Here is a 21,711-nt window from a genome sequence, read left to right as displayed (position 1 = left end):
CACTGATTAACAATTACTCTCTGTTTTTTGTCACTCAGCCAATTTTGAATTCATGTTGCTACTGCCCCTTTTATTCCATGAGCAATAACTTTGCCCACAAGTTGTTGTGTGACACTTCATCTTTTGATTTCTTAAAGTCTATGTAACTGTTTCTTATGAGTGTAGACTAAGCCAGTCAATGACAGTGGAGTTGGTGCCAAGAGCATTAAATGAACTGTGTCAGATGAATATATTGGTGTGCTGTATTTTTTCTTACACAAGATGCCCTTGAAACCTTCAGAGCCAATCTAGTTGTATGGCTTGAAAAGCCTAAGCAGGTTATATGTGTCCACGTTGTGCTTCAATTCAAAACAGTGAAAGCATGAGAGCAGTGAAATTCATGATTATTTGCCGGGCTGAAAGCACAGGAGCACTTCATATTCTGCTTGATATAACTAGGGCAGCTGCATAGTGGGGGATGGAAAAATATGACTGAAGGCCAATATTTTGAATAAATTATTAAAATTATTTCATGTAAATTTATTATTTTAAGGAGTACAGTATTACTACTTGTAAGATAAAATTCAACTGAAAAGAGTTGGAGCAATAGTACAATAGACTTTAGGCCTGAAAATTGCGCCGTCAATTTATCATGTTCTGGGGATAAAACAAATTGATCCTCTAGGGCAGAAATGACCCTTATATACCATCCAGGTGCAGGGTGCACCAGTTGGGAAAAAGCTCAAATGTTTAATATCTTGATGTTGCCAACAATCGTGGTCTCTCTTCACTAATTTTGCTTATATGGCTATGAGTATTTCATGGGCAACCTAGAGTAGTGGTTCCCAAACTCTGGGAACTCAGAGCCTGCTCCGCACACCAGTGGGATATGATCCTGCCCTTGCCCTGCTCTGTGTCTCTCTTGGTCATGGGTTCTGCCCATGGCCGCTTCACTGAGTCTTGAAGTCTCAACCATGAACCTGCTGCAGCCTGTCGGAGCTCAACCCCAAGACCCTGCTGCTGTGGAACAACCTGGACTCCAAGATCAGCCACTTCAATACCCTCAACCTGTGCTTCCATTGCTTCCTGACCAAGGTCCATGAGCTGGAGTTGCTCAGGTGAAGTAATGGACTGGTGAGCACGTAAAATAATAAAATTTTCACGAAGTACTTTAAAAACACAGATTTTTATATTTACATGATGCATTACATGGTCTATAATACACAAAATGTAATAATCATATTGAATGTTACTACGCTTCTTCATTTCTGTTTTTTTTTTTGGTGTCCAGGGTCCCCTTAATTTTCAGTTGTTAAAATGGGGTCATACTGAAAAATAACTTGGGAGGCACTGATATAGAGAATTGCAAAAATTAATGAATGCGTTGACCTGGTATCTTTTAACCTTCCATTTACTGAGACAGCTACTGGCTGATCAATACTGAAGATCACAGCATACTCAGTAACTCACTATGTGGGATCATCCCAATAACATGCTGATATAAAGAGCTCACTCTTAAAACTAATCAGACCTATTTTAATATAAAAATAATACTAAGTCTATCAACTGTCATCATATTCTAACTATCAGCTGACCAAAATCAACATTATCCTAATTTACGGAAACTGGTAAACAGCACCATAAATCTTGACACGACCTTTGCATTTTAAAAATCTACGAGTACATTTGTACTACAAAGTAGCATCATGCAAAGCAGCTTTGCTTGTACTTACACGAAAACTTTTAGTGCAAATCCAGATTTGGATCTGGATGAAACAGGATGGCACCCCCTCCTCCAAGGAGCTTCACTCTACATTGTTCTGCAACCCTAATGGGCTTTTAACTCTGGAATGGTACTACACCTTCAATGTCAGAGTGAATTGAAACCACTTCACACCAATATTACCACTGTTATATAAATGCATGCTAAATTAATTACACACAAACACCATCACTTCACGGAAAATGAAATCTAAGACAGCAAAAAACATGAATGGATTCACTAACCTCAATTACTTTTTGTAAAGGAGGGCATAAAAAAAAACGAAGGTCAACATCTTGAGATCTGGCTAGCCCAATGCTAGTTTTCTGATCACATGCCTGAGCCAGAGTTCTATATTGGTAATCTGCAAATAAAGAAAATTTACATATTTACTGAAATTAATACTAATATTAAGACAAGAGTTAACATTTTCACTACCTACTGGACCAATCTTTTGAACAAATGTGAACATAAAATGGTAATCACTTACAAGGCACAACATAAATTATCTGTATCAGAACTCATCAACCATTTTGAATCATGCAGCACAGACATACAAACATGACCCATCATGTCGGTGCCACCTCTTTGGAAGCACTACCAATTAGTCCCTTTGCGCTTTCCTCATAGCTATTCGAATTTCTACTTTTCAAGTATATGCCTTCTACAAATTACATCTGACTCTGCTTCTAACATCATTTGAGGTAATGCATTCCAGATCGTAACAACTCACCCCGTAAAGAAATTTTTCAACTCCACACTGGATTGCCAATTGTTTTAAATCTGCTTCCTCTGGGTAATAACCCTCCTGCCAGTGGAAAAAGTTTCTCTATATCTGTTAGGGAGAATAATTCCTGCTTCTCTGGTCTCATCATATAACTGAAGTCCCTCATACCTGATACTATTCTGGTAAATAAAAGCAAAATACTGCAGATGCTGGAAATCTGAAACAAAAACAGAAAATGCTGGAAAAATTCAGCAGGTCTAACAGCATCTGTGGAGAGAAAAAAAAACGAGTCCATATGACTCTTCTGGTAAATCTCCTTTTAACCCTATCCAAGGCCTTGACATCTTTCCTAAAGTGTGGTGCCCAGAATTGGACACATTAATCTCACTGAAGCCTAACCAGTGATTTTTATAAAGGTTGACCATAATTTCCTTCCTTTATAATGCCAAGGATCCCAAATACTTTAATTACCTTATCAACTTGTCCTGCTACCTTCAAAGATTTGCGTACATGAATTCTAATCTTCCACCCATTTTAACAGTTGTATAACTTCTTTACATTATCTCTTTTGATTTTTCACTTCACATTTCTCTGCATTAAGTTTCATCTCTCACTTATTTGTGCATTTTGTCCATCTAATTGTGTGCTTACTTACTTGCTCTTCGTCAATTTCAGACCCACTACTCCTTTAATCACATGGGCTTATAAGATCACAAGAAATAGGAGCAGGGTAGGCCATTTGGCCCATCAAGCCTATCATTCAATAAGGTCATAGCTGATATGTGGTCTTAACTCCACTTTCCTGCCTGTCCCTTATAACCCTTGATTCCCTTGTCAATCAAAATCTGTCTAACTCAGCGTTGAATATATTTGATGATTCAGTCTCGACTGTTCACTGTGGAAGAGCATTCCAAAGACTAACAACCCTCAGAGTTGAAATTTCTCCTCATCTCCATCTTAAATGGGAGATCCCTTATTTTCAAACTGTGCCCCCAGTGCTAGATTTCTCCACAAGATATCCCCTCAGCATCTACCCTGTCATGCCATCTCAGAATTGTAAATGTTTCAATAAGACCATCTCTCAAATTATTTAAAAAGAAAGAAACTTAAATAATTTTCTACTTGGCTTAAATTTAGGGTAAGAGTATTTTAATTAAAGGTATGACAGGGGAGCTCAGTCCCATGTGTTGCACGATGTACAGAATGTGAGAAATCTTAGACGCTCCTGGCAGTCTGGATGACCACATCTGCAAGAAGTGCCATCAGTTTGACCAGCTTGAGCGCAGGGTTTTGAAGCTTGAGCGTCGGCTGGAGGCACAGCAATGCATTCGCGAGACTGAGTTGCATGGATAGCACGTTTTTAGACGTGGTCACCCAGCAGTTTAAGGAAGTGCAGTCAGAAAAGGAATGGGTGACCATCAATAAGAAGGAGGGAGGCAGGCAGGTAGTCAGGAATGCTCCAGAATGCATCTCACTCAAGAACAGTTTTTCTGTGTTGGAAAACAGTGAGAGACACGGTTCGTCTGGGGAGTGCAGCCAGAGCCCAGCTGCACAAGGTGGGAGGAGAAAGAGAGGAAGAGCAATAGTGGTAGGAAACTCAATAGTAAGGGTACAGACAGGCATTTCTGTGGCCACAGGCGTGACTCCAGGATGTGGTGTTGCCTTCCTGGAGTCAGGGTCAAGGATGTCGCTGAACAGCTGCATGGCATTCTGAAGGGGGAGGGCTAACAGTCAGAGATCGTGGTTCACATTGGTACCAATGACATAGGTAGAAAGAGGGATGAGGTCCCGCAACAAGAATTTGGGGAGCTAAGTAGTAGATTGAAAGGTAGGATCTCAAAAGTTGTAATCTCTAGATTACTCCCAGTGACACGTGCTAGTGAGTATAGGGGTAGGTGGATAGAACAGATGAATGCGTGGCTGAAGAGTTGATGCAGGAGTGAGGGCTTTAGATTCCTGGGTCACTGGGTCTGTTTCTGGGGAAGGTGGGACCTGTACAAGTCTGACAGGTTGCACCTGAACCAGAACAGGACCAACATCCTTGCAGAGGGGGCTTTGCTAGTGCTGTTGATGGGGGTTTAAACTAATTTGGTAGGGGGAACGGGATACGGATGGGCTCCTCAAATGAGGTCATATGGATAGAATTTAAAAACAAAAGGAGGCAATCACATTGCTGGGAGTGTACTATAGACCTCCAAACAGTCAGGGAGAGAAAGAAGATAGATATGTCGGCAAATCTCAGAGAAGTGTAAAAATAATAGGGTAATAATAGTAGGGGGTTTCAACTTCCCCAACATTAACTGGGATAGACAAAGGCTTAGAGAGGCGGGACACTTAAAATGTATCCAGGAGAGTTTATTAAGCCAGCACATAGAAAGGTCTACAAGAGATGGGCTGGTGCTGGGCCTAGTTTTAGGGAACGAAGCCAGGAAAATCATAGAAGTGTCTGTGGGGGAGCATTTTGGTCATAGTGACCATAACTCAGTAAGATTTAAGGTAGTTACGGAAAAGAACAAAGATGGACCAGAAATAAAGGTTCTGAATTGGGGGAAGGCCAATTTTAATAAGATAAGACAGGATCTGGCCAAAGTGGACCGGGAGAAGCTACTTGTAGGAAAATCTACATCACAGCAGTGGGAATCATTCAAAAAGGAAATAATGAGAGTGCAGGGCCAACATGTTCCTGTACAGGTGAAGGACGGGGCCAACAAGAATCCAGAGAACCCTGGATGCTGAGGAATGTACAGGATTAGATAAAGAAAAAAAGGTCTCGAAACAGTGGAAGCCCGAGAGGCTTGTAGAAAGTGCAGGGAGTTACTTAAAAAAAGAAATTGAAGGCAGTAGGACTGGTAAGTAAGATGGTTAAGAAGGCATATGGGATACTTGCCTTTATTAGTCAAGGCATTCAATACAAGGGCAGGGCAGTTATGATGGAGCTGTACAAAGCATTAGTTAGGCCACATCTGGAGTACTGTGTGCAGTGCAGATCACCACACTGTAGGATGTGATTGCGCTGGAGAGGGTGCAGAGGAGATTCACAAGGATGTTGCCTGGGCTGGAGCATTTCAGCTATGAAAAGAGGCTAGATAGGCTGGGGTTGTTTTCCTTAGAGCAAAGAAGGCTGAGAGGGGACCTGATTGAGGTAAATAAAATTATGAGAGGCATAGATAGGATAGATAGGAAGAAACTTTTCCCCTTAGCGGAGGGGTCAATAACCAGGGGGCATAGCTTTAAGGTAAAGGGCAGGAGGTTTAGAGGGGATTTGAGGGAAAAAAATTTCACCCAGGGGGTGGGGGTACCTGGAACTCACTGCCTGAAAGGGTGGTAGAGACAGGAACCCTCACAACATTTAAGAAGCATTAAGATGAACACTTGAAACACCATAGTGCTGAAAAATGGGATTAGAGTAGATAGGGGCTTGATGACTGGTGCGGACACAATGGGCCTCTTTTCATGCTGCAAAACTCTGTGACTCATTCTTTTAATCTCCAATGACTATAGGCCCAGCCAGCTCAGCCTTTCCTCATAAGACAACACTTTCAACACAGGAATCAGCCGAGTGAACACTCTCTGAACTGCTTCCAATGCAACAATATCCTTCCTTAAGGAAACTAAAATTGTACATAGTACTCCAGGTGCAATCTCACCAATGCCCTGTAAGGCTTCCCTACTTTTATACTCAATCCCCCTTGCAATAAAGCCCAATATTCCATTTGCCTTCCGAATTACTTGCTGTACCTGCATGCTAACATTTTGCAATTCGTGTACAAGGACATCAGATTCTTCTGTACCATAGCATTCTACAGTATCTCTTCATTTAAATAATATCCTGCTTTTCTATTCTTCCTGCCAAAGTGGATTACCTCACATTTTCCAACATTATACTCCCATCTGCCAAATTCCTGCCCACTCAGTTAAACTATCTATATCCCTTTGCAGATTCATTGTACCCTCCTCACAACTTGCTTTCCTACTTATTGTCATCAGTAAATTTGACCACAACAGTCTGTCTCTTCATCCAAATCATTAATATAGATTGTAAGTAGTTGAGGCTGCAGCACTCCACCAGTTACAGTTTGCCAACCTGAAAATGACTTATTTATCTTGATCCTGTTTCCTGTTAGTTGGTCAGTACTCTATCCAGGTTGATATATCACTCACAACACCATGAGCTCTTACCTTGTGCAGTGACTTTTTATGTTGCACCTTATCAAGTGCTTTCTGGAAATCCAAATACACTACATCCATTGGTTCCCCTTTATCCACCCTGTTTGCTACATCCTTAAAGAATTCAAATAAATTTGTCAAATTTGGTCTCCCTCTCACAAAACCACATTGAACACCTGACTGTATTATGATTTTCTAAATGTCCTTCTACTATCTCATTAATAATGGATTCAAGCATTTTCCCAATGACGGATGTTAGACTAATTGGCCTACAGTTTCCTGCTTTCTATCGTCCTCCTTTCTCTAATGGTGGTGTTACATTTGCAGCTTTTCAATTGTTGGGATATTTCCAAAATCTAGGGAATTTTGGAAGGTTACAACCAATGCTTCCAATATCTCTGCAGCCACTTCGTTTAAGACCCCAGGGTGCAGGCCATCAGGTCTAGGGGACTTGTGAGCCTTTAGTCCCATTAGTTTTCCTAGTACTTTTTCTCTACTGATTGCAATTGTTTTAAGTTCCTCCCTCCTTTTGCCCCTTGATTTTGTACTATTTTTAGGATGCTTTTTGTGTTTTCTACTGTGAAGACAGATACAAAATACTTGTTCAGAGCCTATACCGTTTCCTTGCTTCCCATTATTAATTCCCCAGTCTCACCCTCTCAAGGGCAAACATTCGCTTTCACTATTCTTTTACTTTTACATACTTGTAGAAGCTTTTACTCTCTTTTTTATATTTCTTGCTAGTTCTTTCCTCATTCTCCAATTTATCCCTCTATTTTTTATTTTGGTTATCTTTGTTGGTTTCTAAAATTTTCCAAATCTTCTGGTCTAGCACTAATCCTTGCAGCATCATACATCTTTTCTTTTAATTTGATACCGTCCTTAGTTAGTCACAGATGGTGTATCATTTTCTTAGTCTTTCTTTCTCAATGGAACAATCCCTTAAATGTCTGCCACTGCTTTGTGAATGTTTTACCTTTTAATCTATTTTCTCAGTCCACTTTAGCCAATTCTGACTTCATAACCTTGTAATTGCCTTCATTTACATTTAAGGCACTAGTTTCAGACCCAAATTTCTCACCCTCAAACTGAGTGTGAAATTCTATCATGCTATGATTACTGTTACCTAGAGGATCCTTTACTGTGAGGTCATTTATTAATTCTGTTTCATTACATATTAGCAGGTCTAAAATAGCCTATTCTCTGGTTGGTTCCAGGATGTACTGTTCTAAAAATCTATTGTGAATACACACTATGAATTCATTCTTCAGCCTATTTTTGCCAATCTGATTCGTCCAATCTATATGAAGATTAAAATCTTCCATGATTATTGCAGTACCTTTCTCACAAGCCCTCGTTATTTCTTGATTTTTACTCTGCCTTACAGTGTAGCTACTGCCAATGACTTAGTTCCTTTTCTATTTCTTATCTATTACCCAAGCTGATTCTACATTTTGATCCTCTGAACCAAGGTCCTTTCTCACAATTGTTCTGATCCCATCCTTGATTAACAGAGGTACCCTACCTTTTTTTCCTTTCTTCTGTCCTTTCAAAATGTCAAATATCCTTGAATATTCAGATCCCAGCCGTAGTCACTTTGCAACCATGGTTCTAAATTAGCTATCATATCATACTCATTTATTTCCATTTGTGCTATGAATTCATCCATCATGTTACAAATGCCGTGTGCATGCAGATAAAGAGCCTTTAATTCTGTCTTTTTGCCATTCTTCCCTACTCTGACACTGTTTGCTGGTGCACTGTTATGTTTGTATGCTCTGTCCCTTCCTGTCACACTCTGGTTATCATTACCCACATCATTACCCTGCACTATTGCCTTGTTCTTTCTTACTTTCCAAAACTCCCCTCATGTGAACACTCCTCCCCCATGATTTAGTTTAAAGCCCTCTCCACAGCCCTACTTATTACGATTCATCAGGAAAGAGAGCCCAGTACAGTCCAGTTGAAGGTCGTCCCAAGGGTACAAGCTCTCTCTTTCTCCAGGACTGGTGCCTGTGTCCCATGAATCAAACCCATTCCTCTCACACCAATCTTTAAACCACGCATTTACTTCTCTGATTTTATTTACCCTATGCCAATTTGGTCGTGGTTTAGGTAATAACCTAGAGATTATTACCTTTGTTGTTCTGCTTTTTAATTTAGTCCCTAGCTGCTTGTACTCCCTCAGCAGGACCTCTTTCTTAGTCCTACTTATGTTGTTGGTACCCATGTTTACCACAAGAACTGGATGCTTCCCCTCCCACTCCAAGTTTCTCTCCTGCCCTGAGGAGATGTCCTTATCTCTGGCATCGGACAAGCAACACAGTCTTCAGGGCCTAAGCTCTCAGCTGCAGAAAACAGTGTCTATCCCCCTAACTATACTACAACCATATTCTTTCTTTGCTTCCCCCACTTGAATGGTTCCCTGCTCCTCGGTGCTGTGGTCAGTTTGCTCATCCTTACTGCAGTCCTGCTCCTGTCCACACAATCTTGAGCCTGTCGGGCAACTGCAAGAGCTGCGTGTCCTTCATTGTTACCTTATGATCCCCATACTCTCCTCTCTATACAGCACCTCAACTAAGGGATGTGACTTCTCTGGAACAAAGTGTCCGGGTAGCTAACCCCTCAGAATGTCTGAAGCTCAGACTCCAGCTGAGAGCCAAAGTTCCTCGAGCTACAGACCTTATTGCAGATGCGATTGCCATGGATCACACAGGCATCCACCAGCTCCCACATGTTTCTGCTGTAACACGTCACCTGCCCTGTCATCTTCATTTTGCTTTTACTTAACTAATTAGGTTTTAACTTTAGACTATCACTCAATGATTATCTTTGGTTCAAATATGGAGTTTAACTAGTTAAGCTACAAATTTGATATAATACATATATCTCTCCAGTACCAGTTTAAATTGCTGCCCCAGTTTAGAGGGGGAAAAAAAGCTCAAAACTTATCAATTATCTACCTACACAACTAATTCATGCTTCTAGGCTTCAGCTCTCGGGCCTTGGTTGTCTCTGGTTCCCTCTCTTGGACCACTCCTTTGTAAAAGGCCAGAACAGCACTTGCTCCCTCAGTACACCGAATTCCAACACTTACTGAATTCCCAGATTTAAGCATTCAATCTAAACTGCCACCTTCATGCGACTTACCTAATTTGTTTCAAATTTACTAACAAGTCTATCATGTGGCAAATCAGAATCACTGAATCACTTTGTCGAACACCTTCTGGAAATAGATATATACATCACCTCCACTACCGTCACCAACCCTCTGTTATTTCATAGGCAGAGATGGGAATTTTGGCAGAGGAGGCAATCATGGGAAGGGAAGCAGATTAGCTTGGGGGGCCTGGGGAACCTGGTGTTAAAGCTGGAAGAGTAATAAAGAGTAGCATGCAGCCTTATTAAAAGATTTAAATGAGCGACCAGACTCCTGGGAGTGGATTGGTCAACTGCTGTAGTCCCGCTTTCATGTATAAGGGGAAATTGGTGGGTTTGGAGCAAGGCGGATTGAGTTTAGGTTTCAGATTTTAAAAATTTTAAACCCCGCCTGCTTTGGGAGTTAAAATACTCCTGTGGTCTTGTTAGGTTGTCTAGCCTGGTTATCTCTTTCTCCTTTTCAGAACAGGGTGTAAAATTTTCAAACTTCAATTCCCGTATCCAAAGAGGATTCAAACATTGTGGTAAGGCCTCTGATGTTTCCACCCTGATTTCCCTTGCAACATAGAATGTATCTCATCTAGGTCAGGTGTCTTTTCTACTTTTGGGTGTTGCTGCTTGGTTAAGTACCCCCTTTTTATCTATTTTTATCCTAACCAATTTCTTACCACCTGTACCTTTACTCTGGCAATGGCTGTATCCTCTTCTATAGAAAAGACAGCTGCAAAGTATTTATTTAGTGCCTCAGTCAAGTCTTCTGTCTACACAAGATGATTTCCAATTTGGTCCCTAATCTACCTCAGCTTTCCTGTGACTAACTTTTCTCTCCAAATGTGTTCCATGCTATTATTCACACACAAGAATAGTTACTGGCCATTATAAGGTAGCAAGAGCTAGAGCAGAGTATGATGGCAGGGTGATAAAAAGCTAGGTTGGGAGTGTATGGTCTGTGTTTGAAAAAGAAAAAGAAAATCAAAGTGAGCGTAAATTTCCAATTGCATTCAAAACAGAAACTCTACCCTTCCTAGTTTTAATAACACTTTGCGTGAAAAATGTCCTTACAACTGCCCCTTTTGCTCTGCTAGTAAAAATCCCAAAAACAAGCATCCTTATTACTGAACATGTTGAAGCAGCTATGCTAATGTTATTGATGTCTTTAAGCATATATTTAAACAAGAGAATTCAGACCTGGGTCCTAACAATATTTCTCAATAACTTTAACAAAATAATTTTAAACAAAGCAGAAAAATATCAATCTGATGGCTGCAGCACTGAAAGAACCTGCTACTTATTAGCTTAATGTATGGCATTTTGTCACTTAATGTCTGAAAATTATTTGTTTCTCATCTGTTAAATCTAAGTTCAAACAGTGAATATTTGAACAGATTTACCATCTATTTCAGTTACAGGCGATAATAATTCAGGGATATAAAATCATACAATTGTGCACTAAATGCAACTTGAAAAGTAAGCACTTTGCATTTCAGATTTATTAATGGGATAGAAAGCTGCCTGGTGCAATCAAAGTACCTAGACTAATGTAATTCTAAGGAAAAATTACCACATTTTGATTGAATACTACAAGTTAGGAGGGAAATGAAGGTAATTTGAGAAGAACCAAAATTGTGCTGAGCTAACATGCAGGATGAACTAAGTGAGTCAAGCTGTTAACTTCCCACCCTGTTAAGGTATTCACCAGTGTTTTACAAAGAGAACATCAGCAGTGGAGAATGCAATCTTTGTCTCCCAATATTAATAACAAACATTCCCAGGTCAGATATAGCTTGGGAAAATGAAGCATGAAGCTTTTATGGAGTTTTTGACCATTCATCTTTAGAAAGGATTCTAAAATGAATTATATTGAAATGGTTATGTTCAAATCCAAGTCTGCTAGGGCCTAATTTTTAACTTTCAGCTAAGGTTGGGAAAAAAAGTTACGTAGTTAAGTTAGATGTGCAAAGTCAATTGAAGGGAATGAGCCGGGAAAATAGAAAGGGCTGATATCCTGTCCCAGGTCTCCAAACATCCCTGCCTCTCAACATTGGGATGACCCAATTCATTAGAGCTCAGAAGAGGGCAGGTGACATATGTCTGATGAGACTCTTCTTGTTGGCCGGACATGACTGGGGTGGGGGAGATTAATGGAGGGGGGATATTAGGTTTGAGTTTTCAAAAGACCACCCATCCCTATCCAGGGGAAAGTCCAGGACACAAGTTCCATGTGGTCTCTTAAAAAAAAAAGTGAAACATATCGTTAATCAGTTTGGACGAGCCTGCAAGAAGAGCCTTGGACTGGGCTGGAAATTAAGATGCAGTCAGTCAATTTTTACAGTTAGAGGCTGATCAGAAAGAGGGAAAAAAATCAAAATTGAGCTTTCTGCCCATCAGCCAGGCTGGTGTAGCACAGTTTGGTTGTTCTCTATCATGGGAAGTAAAACAAAAGTCCGGAAATACTATTTTGTTAAGTTACTACTTTCTGTATTAAAAAACAACTTCTTGACTTTGCTTCGCTTGTATTCATCAGTTCTGACTAGTGGAACACTGGAGAAGTGCACGTGAAAGCACGTGCAAAAGACACATTGGCTCAGATCTTCCGGTCTCCGGATCAATGGAAACTGAACACACAATCCAACATACCATCAGGACACTGCAGAAGTTCTAAAGTGCTGACCTCCGTGGTAATTGACCAAGAAGTTTGAACTTCCAATGGGCAATTCCCCTGTTCCCCAGGACCTTTGGCAAAAGTGTCCGACCCCAAGTTAAGAGTTGGAGAGACTTTGGACAGTTCCACATACTTAGCTGGATAGTTACCCAGAAAATATTAGATAGATTAAAACTTAACTCTTTGGTATCTACAGAATAGACACCCCAAGCACTCACACTGAGCCAATCTGACTAACTCCCAACCTAACTATCCCTCTTGACACAACCACACCCCAACTCACCTCACCCACTTGCCACCCTACCCACTTGCAATCTCACCCAACTGCCACCCCACCCATCAACCCTACCACCCTGCTTACTTACTCATTCATCCACTCACCCATTCAATAACATATGGCAGCTAGTACTGTAAAAAGGGAGCACGTCCTGTCTAGCCCATTGGCACAGTGCTACGACAGTTCTCAGAGGGACACAGTGCTGCACATTTCTGGAGAAGCTGGGCTTGAAGCTTGAACCCGGCAAGAAACACGGAGCAGCGTTGGACGGGCAGAAGTTTGAGCAGGGCGGCAACCTTACGATGATTGCTGCTCCATGGAAGATCCGGGCCATTGTGGGGATGGATTATTACAACTCCCAGGTTATACCTTTGTTTATCTGGATCTTGAGCAGCATGAATCAACTCCAAAACAGCAGAACTGTGGGGTCCATGTAAGGGAGCGGCTAGTCCCATTGAACCTCGAGTATCTATGATGGATCTGAAATTTTCAACACTGCCATATTTTTAACCTTACCTTAGGAAAAACTGCATTGGTACAAATTTTACTATTTCCCAGACCAGTTTTCCTCAACACCTCAGTAATATTGTCACTCTGTGTGCAGTTTTGTGCCTACTAGGAATTAAATTCGTACTTCCCAAACTGGCTTACTTGCTCTTATAACTGGCAGAAAGAGCAGGCTTTCATTCTGTCAGGCTGGCTGAAATCAAAATAGCTCCTAAAAGTAAAAGGCAGTGTGATAGCCCAAAGCATTATGCAGTTTTAGATTCACCCGCTTTCCCACATTATATTCTACTTCATATTTTCTTCTCTTTCTTCAATTTCACTTTATCTGGTATTCGCTTGAGTTCAGGGAGCACTTTAATGATCTTATGTGCTCTGGTTAAACAAATCCTAAACATTCCAAGCAAAAGATGCTGCATGAGTATCTGGTGAGAGAGCAGTGAAAATCATTCTGGATTGTGCCAGGAAAGATGGGCTAAATTTTACAACATTAAAGGAATCATGTAAATGCAAGGTGTTGTTGAATTGTCTCCTTCTATGTTGTAAACTTGGTTGTTTCTCCAGACTCAGTAATGTGTAACTTCTTTGCTGAAGCTTAAACAGTAACCCTGAATGTGTAGGAAATAGAGTGCTAAATGGCAAGATTACAATCCTAAAATTTGTTTTTTTTAAACCTGCTGGTTAAGTTTGGACATCTAGTCCCTTTTATTACCATGCCAGTGATGCTTCTTTGCGAGTTCCTGTACAGCCTGCACACGAGCTGGTTTAACTGCAGACTGAGTCTGTTTTAGAAGAAGCCACAAACCAGACTCATGGTCTTCCACATCTAGTCTCATGTATTGCTCTGTAAAACACAAATAACTACAAAAATTAAGCATTTGCAAAGGTTACTTACATACATAAAAACATGATCTGCAACCCATTAACTTTCTACAGTAACAAAAACAGAAAATGCCAGAAAAACTCAGCAGGTCTAGCATCTTCTGTGGACAGAGAAACAGAGTTAACGTTGAGTCCTCATGACCCTTCTTCAGTTTTTGTTTCTATGGAAAAAAGTTACTGAATCGAAGCAACTGATAGAACAAGACAACTGTGAGTGGGTCCACTCATCCTACAGTAGTGTCAGAGTGGAACTTAATTCAAAGACTTCAGAATGCTACCTTAGAAGTAAGGAAATAGCTCAAAGTCTATGCACAGTATCCAAGGAGGACAATTGCAATGTCAGAAACAAAACTCATCTCATGCAAATATGGACCCACATGGCTGGATTTTCCAAATCTTTGTGGCACCCCAATGTTGGGACAATTTCTGGGTCCCTGTTCGCTGGAGGTTGAAGTGTGCTGAACAGCATATTGCGGAGGCAACTAGTGAGTAGACCTGGCAATGGTCATCCAATGGTGGATGGCGGCCATGAGCAGGAGGTACGAGTTTGAAGTAGCAGGCCCCATTTAAAGGGTGCTGCCTGGATTCAAGGTGTGGGCACACAGAGAGAATCAGTCATGTATGAACATAATCAGAGGAATAACATAGCAGTCTGTGTGGTAGGTCCGCCTCAAATTTCACCCACGCCACCCTGAAGGTCATGAGTTAAGTAGTACAGGCCAGAACAGCAATTTTTTTCTGGAGAGGAGCAGGAGGTCATCTGCTAGGAAACTGAGGAGGGATAGCTGGAGGTCACCAGAGAGGCCAAGCAGTAGGAGCTTGATTAGCAGGTCCAGTGCAGGAAGCACTTTAATAACACTATGTGTACTTGCAAGGTGAGTATGAAGCAAAGTCAAGCTGTCAGCCGTGTGCATCTTACAGGGGTGGCACATGCCTGTACAGGAGGGTTGCAAGGCAGGCAGTGATCAGGCAGAGCAAGGAGATTATTATCCACTCCCAACTCTCAAACGAGGGAAGTGAACAAAGCTATGTAAGCTTGGGAGGGTGGTAATGTAAGCCCTGGGCAAATGCAATGATAGGAGCAAAACTTCTGATAATGAATCAGGATGGGCAAATCAGAAAGTTCAGTGTAGCTGACCACACCATCCTCACATTACAGGAGAAATGAACACACAATGCCTGCGAGAGTCATTCAGGGAATGGAGTGACCTACTTATGTCTACTGAAACTCATGGAGGAAGAGGCCCATGACATTTGCACGGTAGTCGCAGTCCAGGCGGTTGATGACGATGAAACTGGTATGTGACAGAGGGTGGAAGTTTATTGACTACACTATGGAATATCTTTGAAGCAGCTTCTAACTCTGTGAAGTCGTTTCCAGTAGATGCCACACGAAAGATGTCTGATGAACCGTCCACTGAGATGAAGATCATCAAGTGACTGTTTTTCCTCTAACACTGGGCCGATGACAGAGGATCAGCAGCAGCTGAAAGTGGAAGTAGCCAAGACTACCTCAGGACAACTTGCACCCTGAGGAACCATCATCACTAGAGTCAAACACACCCTCCACCTTTGCAGGTGCACGCATCTCAGTGTGGCCTCAGGCGACTTTAGAATGCGTGGCACATGGTAAGCATCATGACAAGTCTGAGCGGGAGCAAATGATAAAGGCAGAGGCCACTAGACAGTTCCTATTGGAGGGTGGAAGGAAGCTCCAACCATGCTTACTCGCCTGGAGGTGCAGTACCTCGGGAGTTATGTAGAAAGCACATGTTCGTAGGCCAGCAACTGGGATATGTGTACATCTGGCAGAGTTTCCTGAGTCAGTGTGTGGTCCCTTGCAGTGAAAACGGAGGTGTTTATTCATGACATGAACACCGCAATGTATTAGGCAAATAAGTGGATATTGAAAGAATAACCATCCTCATGGACAGTCTTAAGCAACAGTCCATAAGTGGATACAGTAGTGGACTGGCATGAACAAATTGTATGATGCATTCTGTAGATTTGACTGATCCTTTGCATTTTTTTATTCATTCACGGGATGTGGGCTTCGCTGACCAGGTGAGCATTTATTGCCCATCCCTAGTTGCCCTTGAGGCGCCAGTGGTGAGCTGCCTTCTTGAACTGCTACAGTCCATGTGATGTAGGTACATCCACAGTTAGGAAGGGGGTTCCAGGATTTTGACCCAGCGACAGTGAAGGGGCTGTGATATATTTCCAAGTCAGGATTGGTGAATGACTTGGAGGGGAACTTCCAGGTGGTGGTGTTCCCATCTATCTGCTGCCCTTGTCCTTTCAGATGGTAGTGGTCGTGGGTTTGGAAGGTGCTGTCTAAGATGGGGAATTCTAGAACCAGGGGACATAGATTCAAGATAAGTGGCAGAAGGTGTAGAGGGGACATAAGGAAGAACATTTTTTACGCAGAGGGTAGTGCGTGTCTGGAATTCGCTGCCCAAGTTGATGGTAGAGGCAGAAACTTTAAACTCTTAAAAAGTACCTGGATCTGTACCTTAAGTGCTGTAAGCTGCAGGACTATGGGCCAGGTGCAGGAAGGTAGGATTAGAAAGGGCACCTGGATGTCCTTGGGCTGGCATGGGCAAGATGGGCTGAATGGCCTCCTTCTGCGCTGTAACTTTTCTATGGTTCTAAGAAGCCTTGGTGAGTTCCTGCAGTGCATCTTGTAGATGGTACACACTGATGTTACTGTGCGTAGGTGGTGGAGGTAGTGAATGTTTGTGGATGTGGTGCCAATCAAGTGGGCTGCTTTGTCCTGGATGGTGTCAAATTTCTTCAGTGTTGTGGGAGCTGCACTCATTCAGGCAAGTGGAGAGTATTCCATCACACTCCTGACTTGTGCCTTGTAGATGATGGACAGGCATTAGGGAGTCAAGAGGTGAGTTACTTATCGCAGGATTGATGGCGCATGGATGTAATCACTTCCAGTTGAATGTTCTCATGCACCTGGTAAGTGAGGGTGTGCAGCTGGACCATGAAAGGGCTGAGGCAGAAAAGAATGGTGTATATGGTGCCACCACACAAGGGCCGCCCATCCTCTGAAGCCAGGCTCTTGATTGAAGCCACGATACCGCTTATGCCACCATAACCAAAGCTATCCCTGCACAAATGAAGTTGGATTAGCCTGCCCTGGTGCATTGGAACATGATCCTGAGTGCCACACACAGCTTTGCCACCAGAATACCCTCTTGAGCAGCCTGTCTCCACATCTGCTCTGGCCACAGAGGAGCACTTGTAAAAGGCCTGAGAAGCAACATCAGCATCACAAAGGGTGATCACCTGGGTGCACATTATGAATCTTTTATTAATCCATGCACTTTAATTTGAGCAAAAGCGCTTTATTTGAAAAGTGACATTGGTCAAGGTCGCTAGTTGTTTGAGATAGCAATTCATTGTCACTATGTGTAAAGTCTGAGAATGCCATTTGGCCAGGTGCTCTCACAGAAGACTTGCCACATCATAAGAAGTGAAGTGGATCTGTCATTGCACTTTGGAGGGGGGGCCGCTGTGAGAAAAAGGGAAGCTTGATTTAGATGTTCCATTGGAGTGTCTGCCATGCTCAGAAGCTTTCCTGGTTTGGGACAGCCCAGATTTCCTTGCCAACGTGATCAGGGTGTCTCCACATGAGTATTATCTCTGAGTTGCCTTGATGTGCCTCTGGTTGATCCTTCTCGAGATCCTCATTCTCCGATGCAGCACGTTTTTCCCCTTGGACCTCCTCTAGTTACACTCTTCTCTGGATGGCCATGTTGTGCAGTACGCAGCAGACCATAGTAATGTGGGAAACCCTTGTTGGGGCATAGCAGAGGCCATCCCTGATCAGTCAAGGCACACAAACTGCATTTTCAGGAGGCCAATTGCCCACTGAATGGTTGTCCTGGTGCTGAGATATCAGCAGCTATAACTCTCGTGTGCCTCAGTTGCGGGGTTTTGCACCGGGGTCAGCAGCCATCCATTTACTGGGCGCCCCTTGTCCACCAGGAGTCACTCACGAAGGCTGTGTGGTGAAATAAGCTGCATCTGCAACTGCCTCAGAATGAATGAATCATGACAGTTCCACAAAACCATGAAGGAACTACGTAGGAACACAAGCTGAACGTTTATTGAGCGGAAACCTTTCCTACTAATGAATGTTCAGTACTGAGATAATGGTGTTTTGTGTTTTGATGACAGCACTCATGCGGGCGATCGTGGCCAGCACCCGAGGGAACCATACCATTTAGGCAGACCCCACAGCCTTCTGTGCCTAACTATTGGCATCTGTGGGCAACAAAGTCAAATGTCCTCACAAGAAGTGCATCTGTCACTGTAGGCTGCTGATTGCGAGATCCCACATAGGTCATCTGCTGGCCCTTGAAAAAAGCCCAATGCTAGATAGTTCAAGGTTACTGTCAGCTTAATAGCTCCTGGCACAGAGTGACCTCTTGAGCTTCGAGTCATTATGCGATCCTCCAGAAGTGCACACAACTCAACCACCATTTGCCTAGAATGACAAAACCATCAGTGGCACTGCTGTTCCAATATGGTCAGGAAGCTGATTCTATGGCAGTACACTTGGTTCCGTGAGTATCGCCTTCTGGCCCCTCGATCAATGATCCCTATGTGACTAACTTCATTGCTGGGACCACTGCTCCAGCCTGCCTGAGTAGGTGGCCCCCATTATCAGAGATAGTGTTAGACACTTGCACCTTAACTGCCAAACTTCCCTTGCACCTTTATGAAAAAGGCATTCTCTTTGCCACCAATCACAATCGTACAGCTATGTTTCAAAAATGGCAGGTTAGTGATGTGCGTGAGCTTCTATTCAATGATTGCTTCGTTTATACGTAATGTTACATAGCTGCCGTTTCAGTCAAGGACTTCCCACTGTGCAACCGTCTCATCTAGTTGAATGAGGTGCTGAGACAGCATAGGGCCTGTGAGCATCTGTTGAAATTGCAATTTCTTATTTAAGTATCTCTCAAATGTCTCCTTAATGAGCATAATTCCCTGCCTGCTGCTATCGGGTGGGTGGTTGTCTTGCCCATGAAGCTGTGCCCGGAAAAGTTCCACAGAGGCAGCTTTAAGTTGGGCAATTAGCACATCGTGTGTCAACTCAACCGCCTCTGCCACCTTCTCAAAATGCAGGCCATGCTTCCCAAAGTTCTCCTACACTGGGGTTTTCCTCACATCATGTTTGAGTTAGCTGCAGGAAAATTGATAGAAATGGATTACTATAATTAATCAGTAACTCCATTAACATTGCAACGTGTAATACCAGGTTGATAGAATGTGAACTAGATGAACCTTAGTATTTTATCAGTTATCAATTTCTATGTCAATTTATATCAATTTTTTTTTTATTCATTCACGGGTTGTGGACTTCGCTGCCTGGGCCAGCACTTATTGACCAGCCCTAGTTGCCCTTGAGAAGGTGGGGGTGAGCTCCTTTCATGAACCACTGCAGTCCATGTGGTATAGGTACACCCATAGTGCTGTTAGGAAGGGAGTTCCAGGATTTTGACCCAGCAACAGTGAAGGAACGATGATATATTTCCAAGTCAGGATGGTGAGTGACTTGGAAGGGAACTTTCAGGTGGTGGTGTTCTCAACTATCTGCTGCCTTTATTCTTCTAGATGGTAGTGGTCTTGAGTTTGGAAGGTGCTGTCGAAGGAGCCCTTGTGAATTCCTGCAGTGCTTGTGTAATTTTCTCCCCTATCCCATGCATGTTATTCTCCATGTTAAACAATGCAATGATTCTGCTTCCCCTGGCATCTTCAGGGAAGAATCAGTGTTGTTATTCTATAACCTCACTGAGGAAGAAAAGGAAAATATAGATTAAATCATTCTCTCTTATCTGAGGTAACCACTTTTTGGAGAAATGACTCTCAAAGCAAAGCCTAATAACATAATGGTAGAGAAAATTATGATGTGAACACAAATCATTGGCCAAATGAAGAATGACATTACCTCTGTGCTTGCAAGAATGCTAATATTTCTTTAGAGGGGCAGAATATCTAAAATCAACCAGAAACCAAAACTCAAGTTTCACTGAATGTTAACTCTTCTGATGAAGAGTCATACGGACTCGAAACGTTAACTGTATTCCTCTCCGCAGATGCTGTCAGACCTGCTGAGTTTTTCCAGGTATTTTTGTTTTTGTTTCAGATTTCCAGCATCCGCAGTATTTTGCTTTTATCTTAGTGTTTAATTGACTGCTAATTGCCTGTCAACAGCCAAATTCAACATTCACAACAAAATCATTCCAATTTGATGATTCAGGATGATCTCAGATTATGAAATAAAAACAGAAAGAGCTGGAAAAACTCAACAGGTCTGGCAGCAACTGTGTGGACAGAGACAGAATTAACGTTTTGAGTCCATATTACTATTCTCCAGATTATGATTTACTTTGGGTTTTTCCATTTTCTTACTCTGGAAGAATAAGGATGAAATTTAATGACATGAGCAACTTTTCTCGCCACTACCTCTGAGGCACTGCAAGGAACTCAACAAGTCAAAAGCCTTCTGTGGGATAAAAAATATGTGTAAAGCCTTGTCTTAGTGGTAGCACTCTCACTTCAGAGATAAAAATATTATGGGTTCAAGCCCTATTCCAGAGATTAAACACAAAATCTAGGCCAGCACTAGTTCAGTACTGAGTTGCACTTTTTGATGAGATGTCAAGCCAAGTTCCCGTCTGCCCCCGAGGTGGATGTAAAAGATCCCATGGCACCATTCGTAAAAGAGCAGCAAAGTTTTCCCAGTGTACTAGCCAACAGTTATCCCTCAATCAACAAAGTAAATTATCTTATTTCTGTCTGCGGAACTTGGATGTGTACAAATTGGCTGTCATGTTTCCTACATTATAACATGATTACACTTCAAAATTAACTCATTAGCTGTGAAGCATGTTGGTACATCTGGAGATTGTGAAAGGTGCTATATGAAATAAAGTCCTTTCTTTCTTGTAGCCCCATTCCTTAAAATTCGATACAACTGCTGTACCATCATTTCTGATACTTCATCTTCCAGCTGCTCCAAGCCTATTTTCATATGTAGGACTAGCCAGGGATTCTTGAAGTAAAATTATCTGAAGCACCAATTACTTTCTTCCTTGCAGACTGCTGAGTCACAGTGGCTTGTGATCCCAATGGTAAATCAAATGTGCAGATGCACATCTTGGAATCAAAAACATAGGCTGGGGTTATACAGGACCCAGCAGGAAAGGAAAGGCAGAACGGAAGCGGATGGTGAAGGCTTTCCAGATCCAACTCCCACAGAAATCTTGTGTCAGCTGACCAATTAATGATTGACAACAATGATTGGTCAACAACTCACAGCCGGAGACAGGCTTTGAGGCAGCAGCCGCGTTGTCACCCGACATAGAAGCTAGCGCTTGCATCATGTTTAAAGTGCCACCCAAGCCCTGATATGAACTTGCTTTCGCACTTCTTCCAGCAGCTACACTGAAATCTCAGGCCTACAAGCATCCAGCTACCAATGATCGCTCCAACAGTCTGCTCTTTCTTTCTTCCTGTTTGTCTTTTGAGGCTAACAATGACGATGTTCATCACCTTGGTGTTTGGTAGGC

At 42.3% G+C, this 21,711-nt stretch overlaps 1 protein-coding gene across 7 annotated transcripts in view; it reads right to left on the bottom strand.

Annotated features, from left to right (window-relative positions):
- serac1 (serine active site containing 1) overlaps nt 1-21,711 on the bottom strand; it is a 435,627-nt gene that overhangs the window by 168,635 nt on the left and 245,281 nt on the right. For all 7 annotated transcript variants that reach the window (XR_005942391.1, XM_041182871.1, XM_041182869.1 and 4 more), the window contains exons 5-6: nt 13,950-14,081; nt 1,987-2,105 (exon numbers count right to left, since the gene is read on the bottom strand). Coding sequence is in view for 6 of the 7 variants with exons in the window: in XM_041182871.1 (XP_041038805.1) it covers nt 1,987-2,105; nt 13,950-14,081 (251 nt within the window). In the remaining variant the exon portion in view is untranslated. The remainder of the gene's footprint in view (nt 1-1,986; nt 2,106-13,949; nt 14,082-21,711) is intronic.

Source organism: Carcharodon carcharias, chromosome 2 (genome assembly GCF_017639515.1).
Source record: "Carcharodon carcharias isolate sCarCar2 chromosome 2, sCarCar2.pri, whole genome shotgun sequence".
NCBI lineage: Eukaryota > Metazoa > Chordata > Chondrichthyes > Lamniformes > Lamnidae > Carcharodon > Carcharodon carcharias.
The sequence above is the reverse complement of the archived record's forward strand: the minus strand, read 5'-3'. Positions and strand labels throughout refer to the sequence as shown.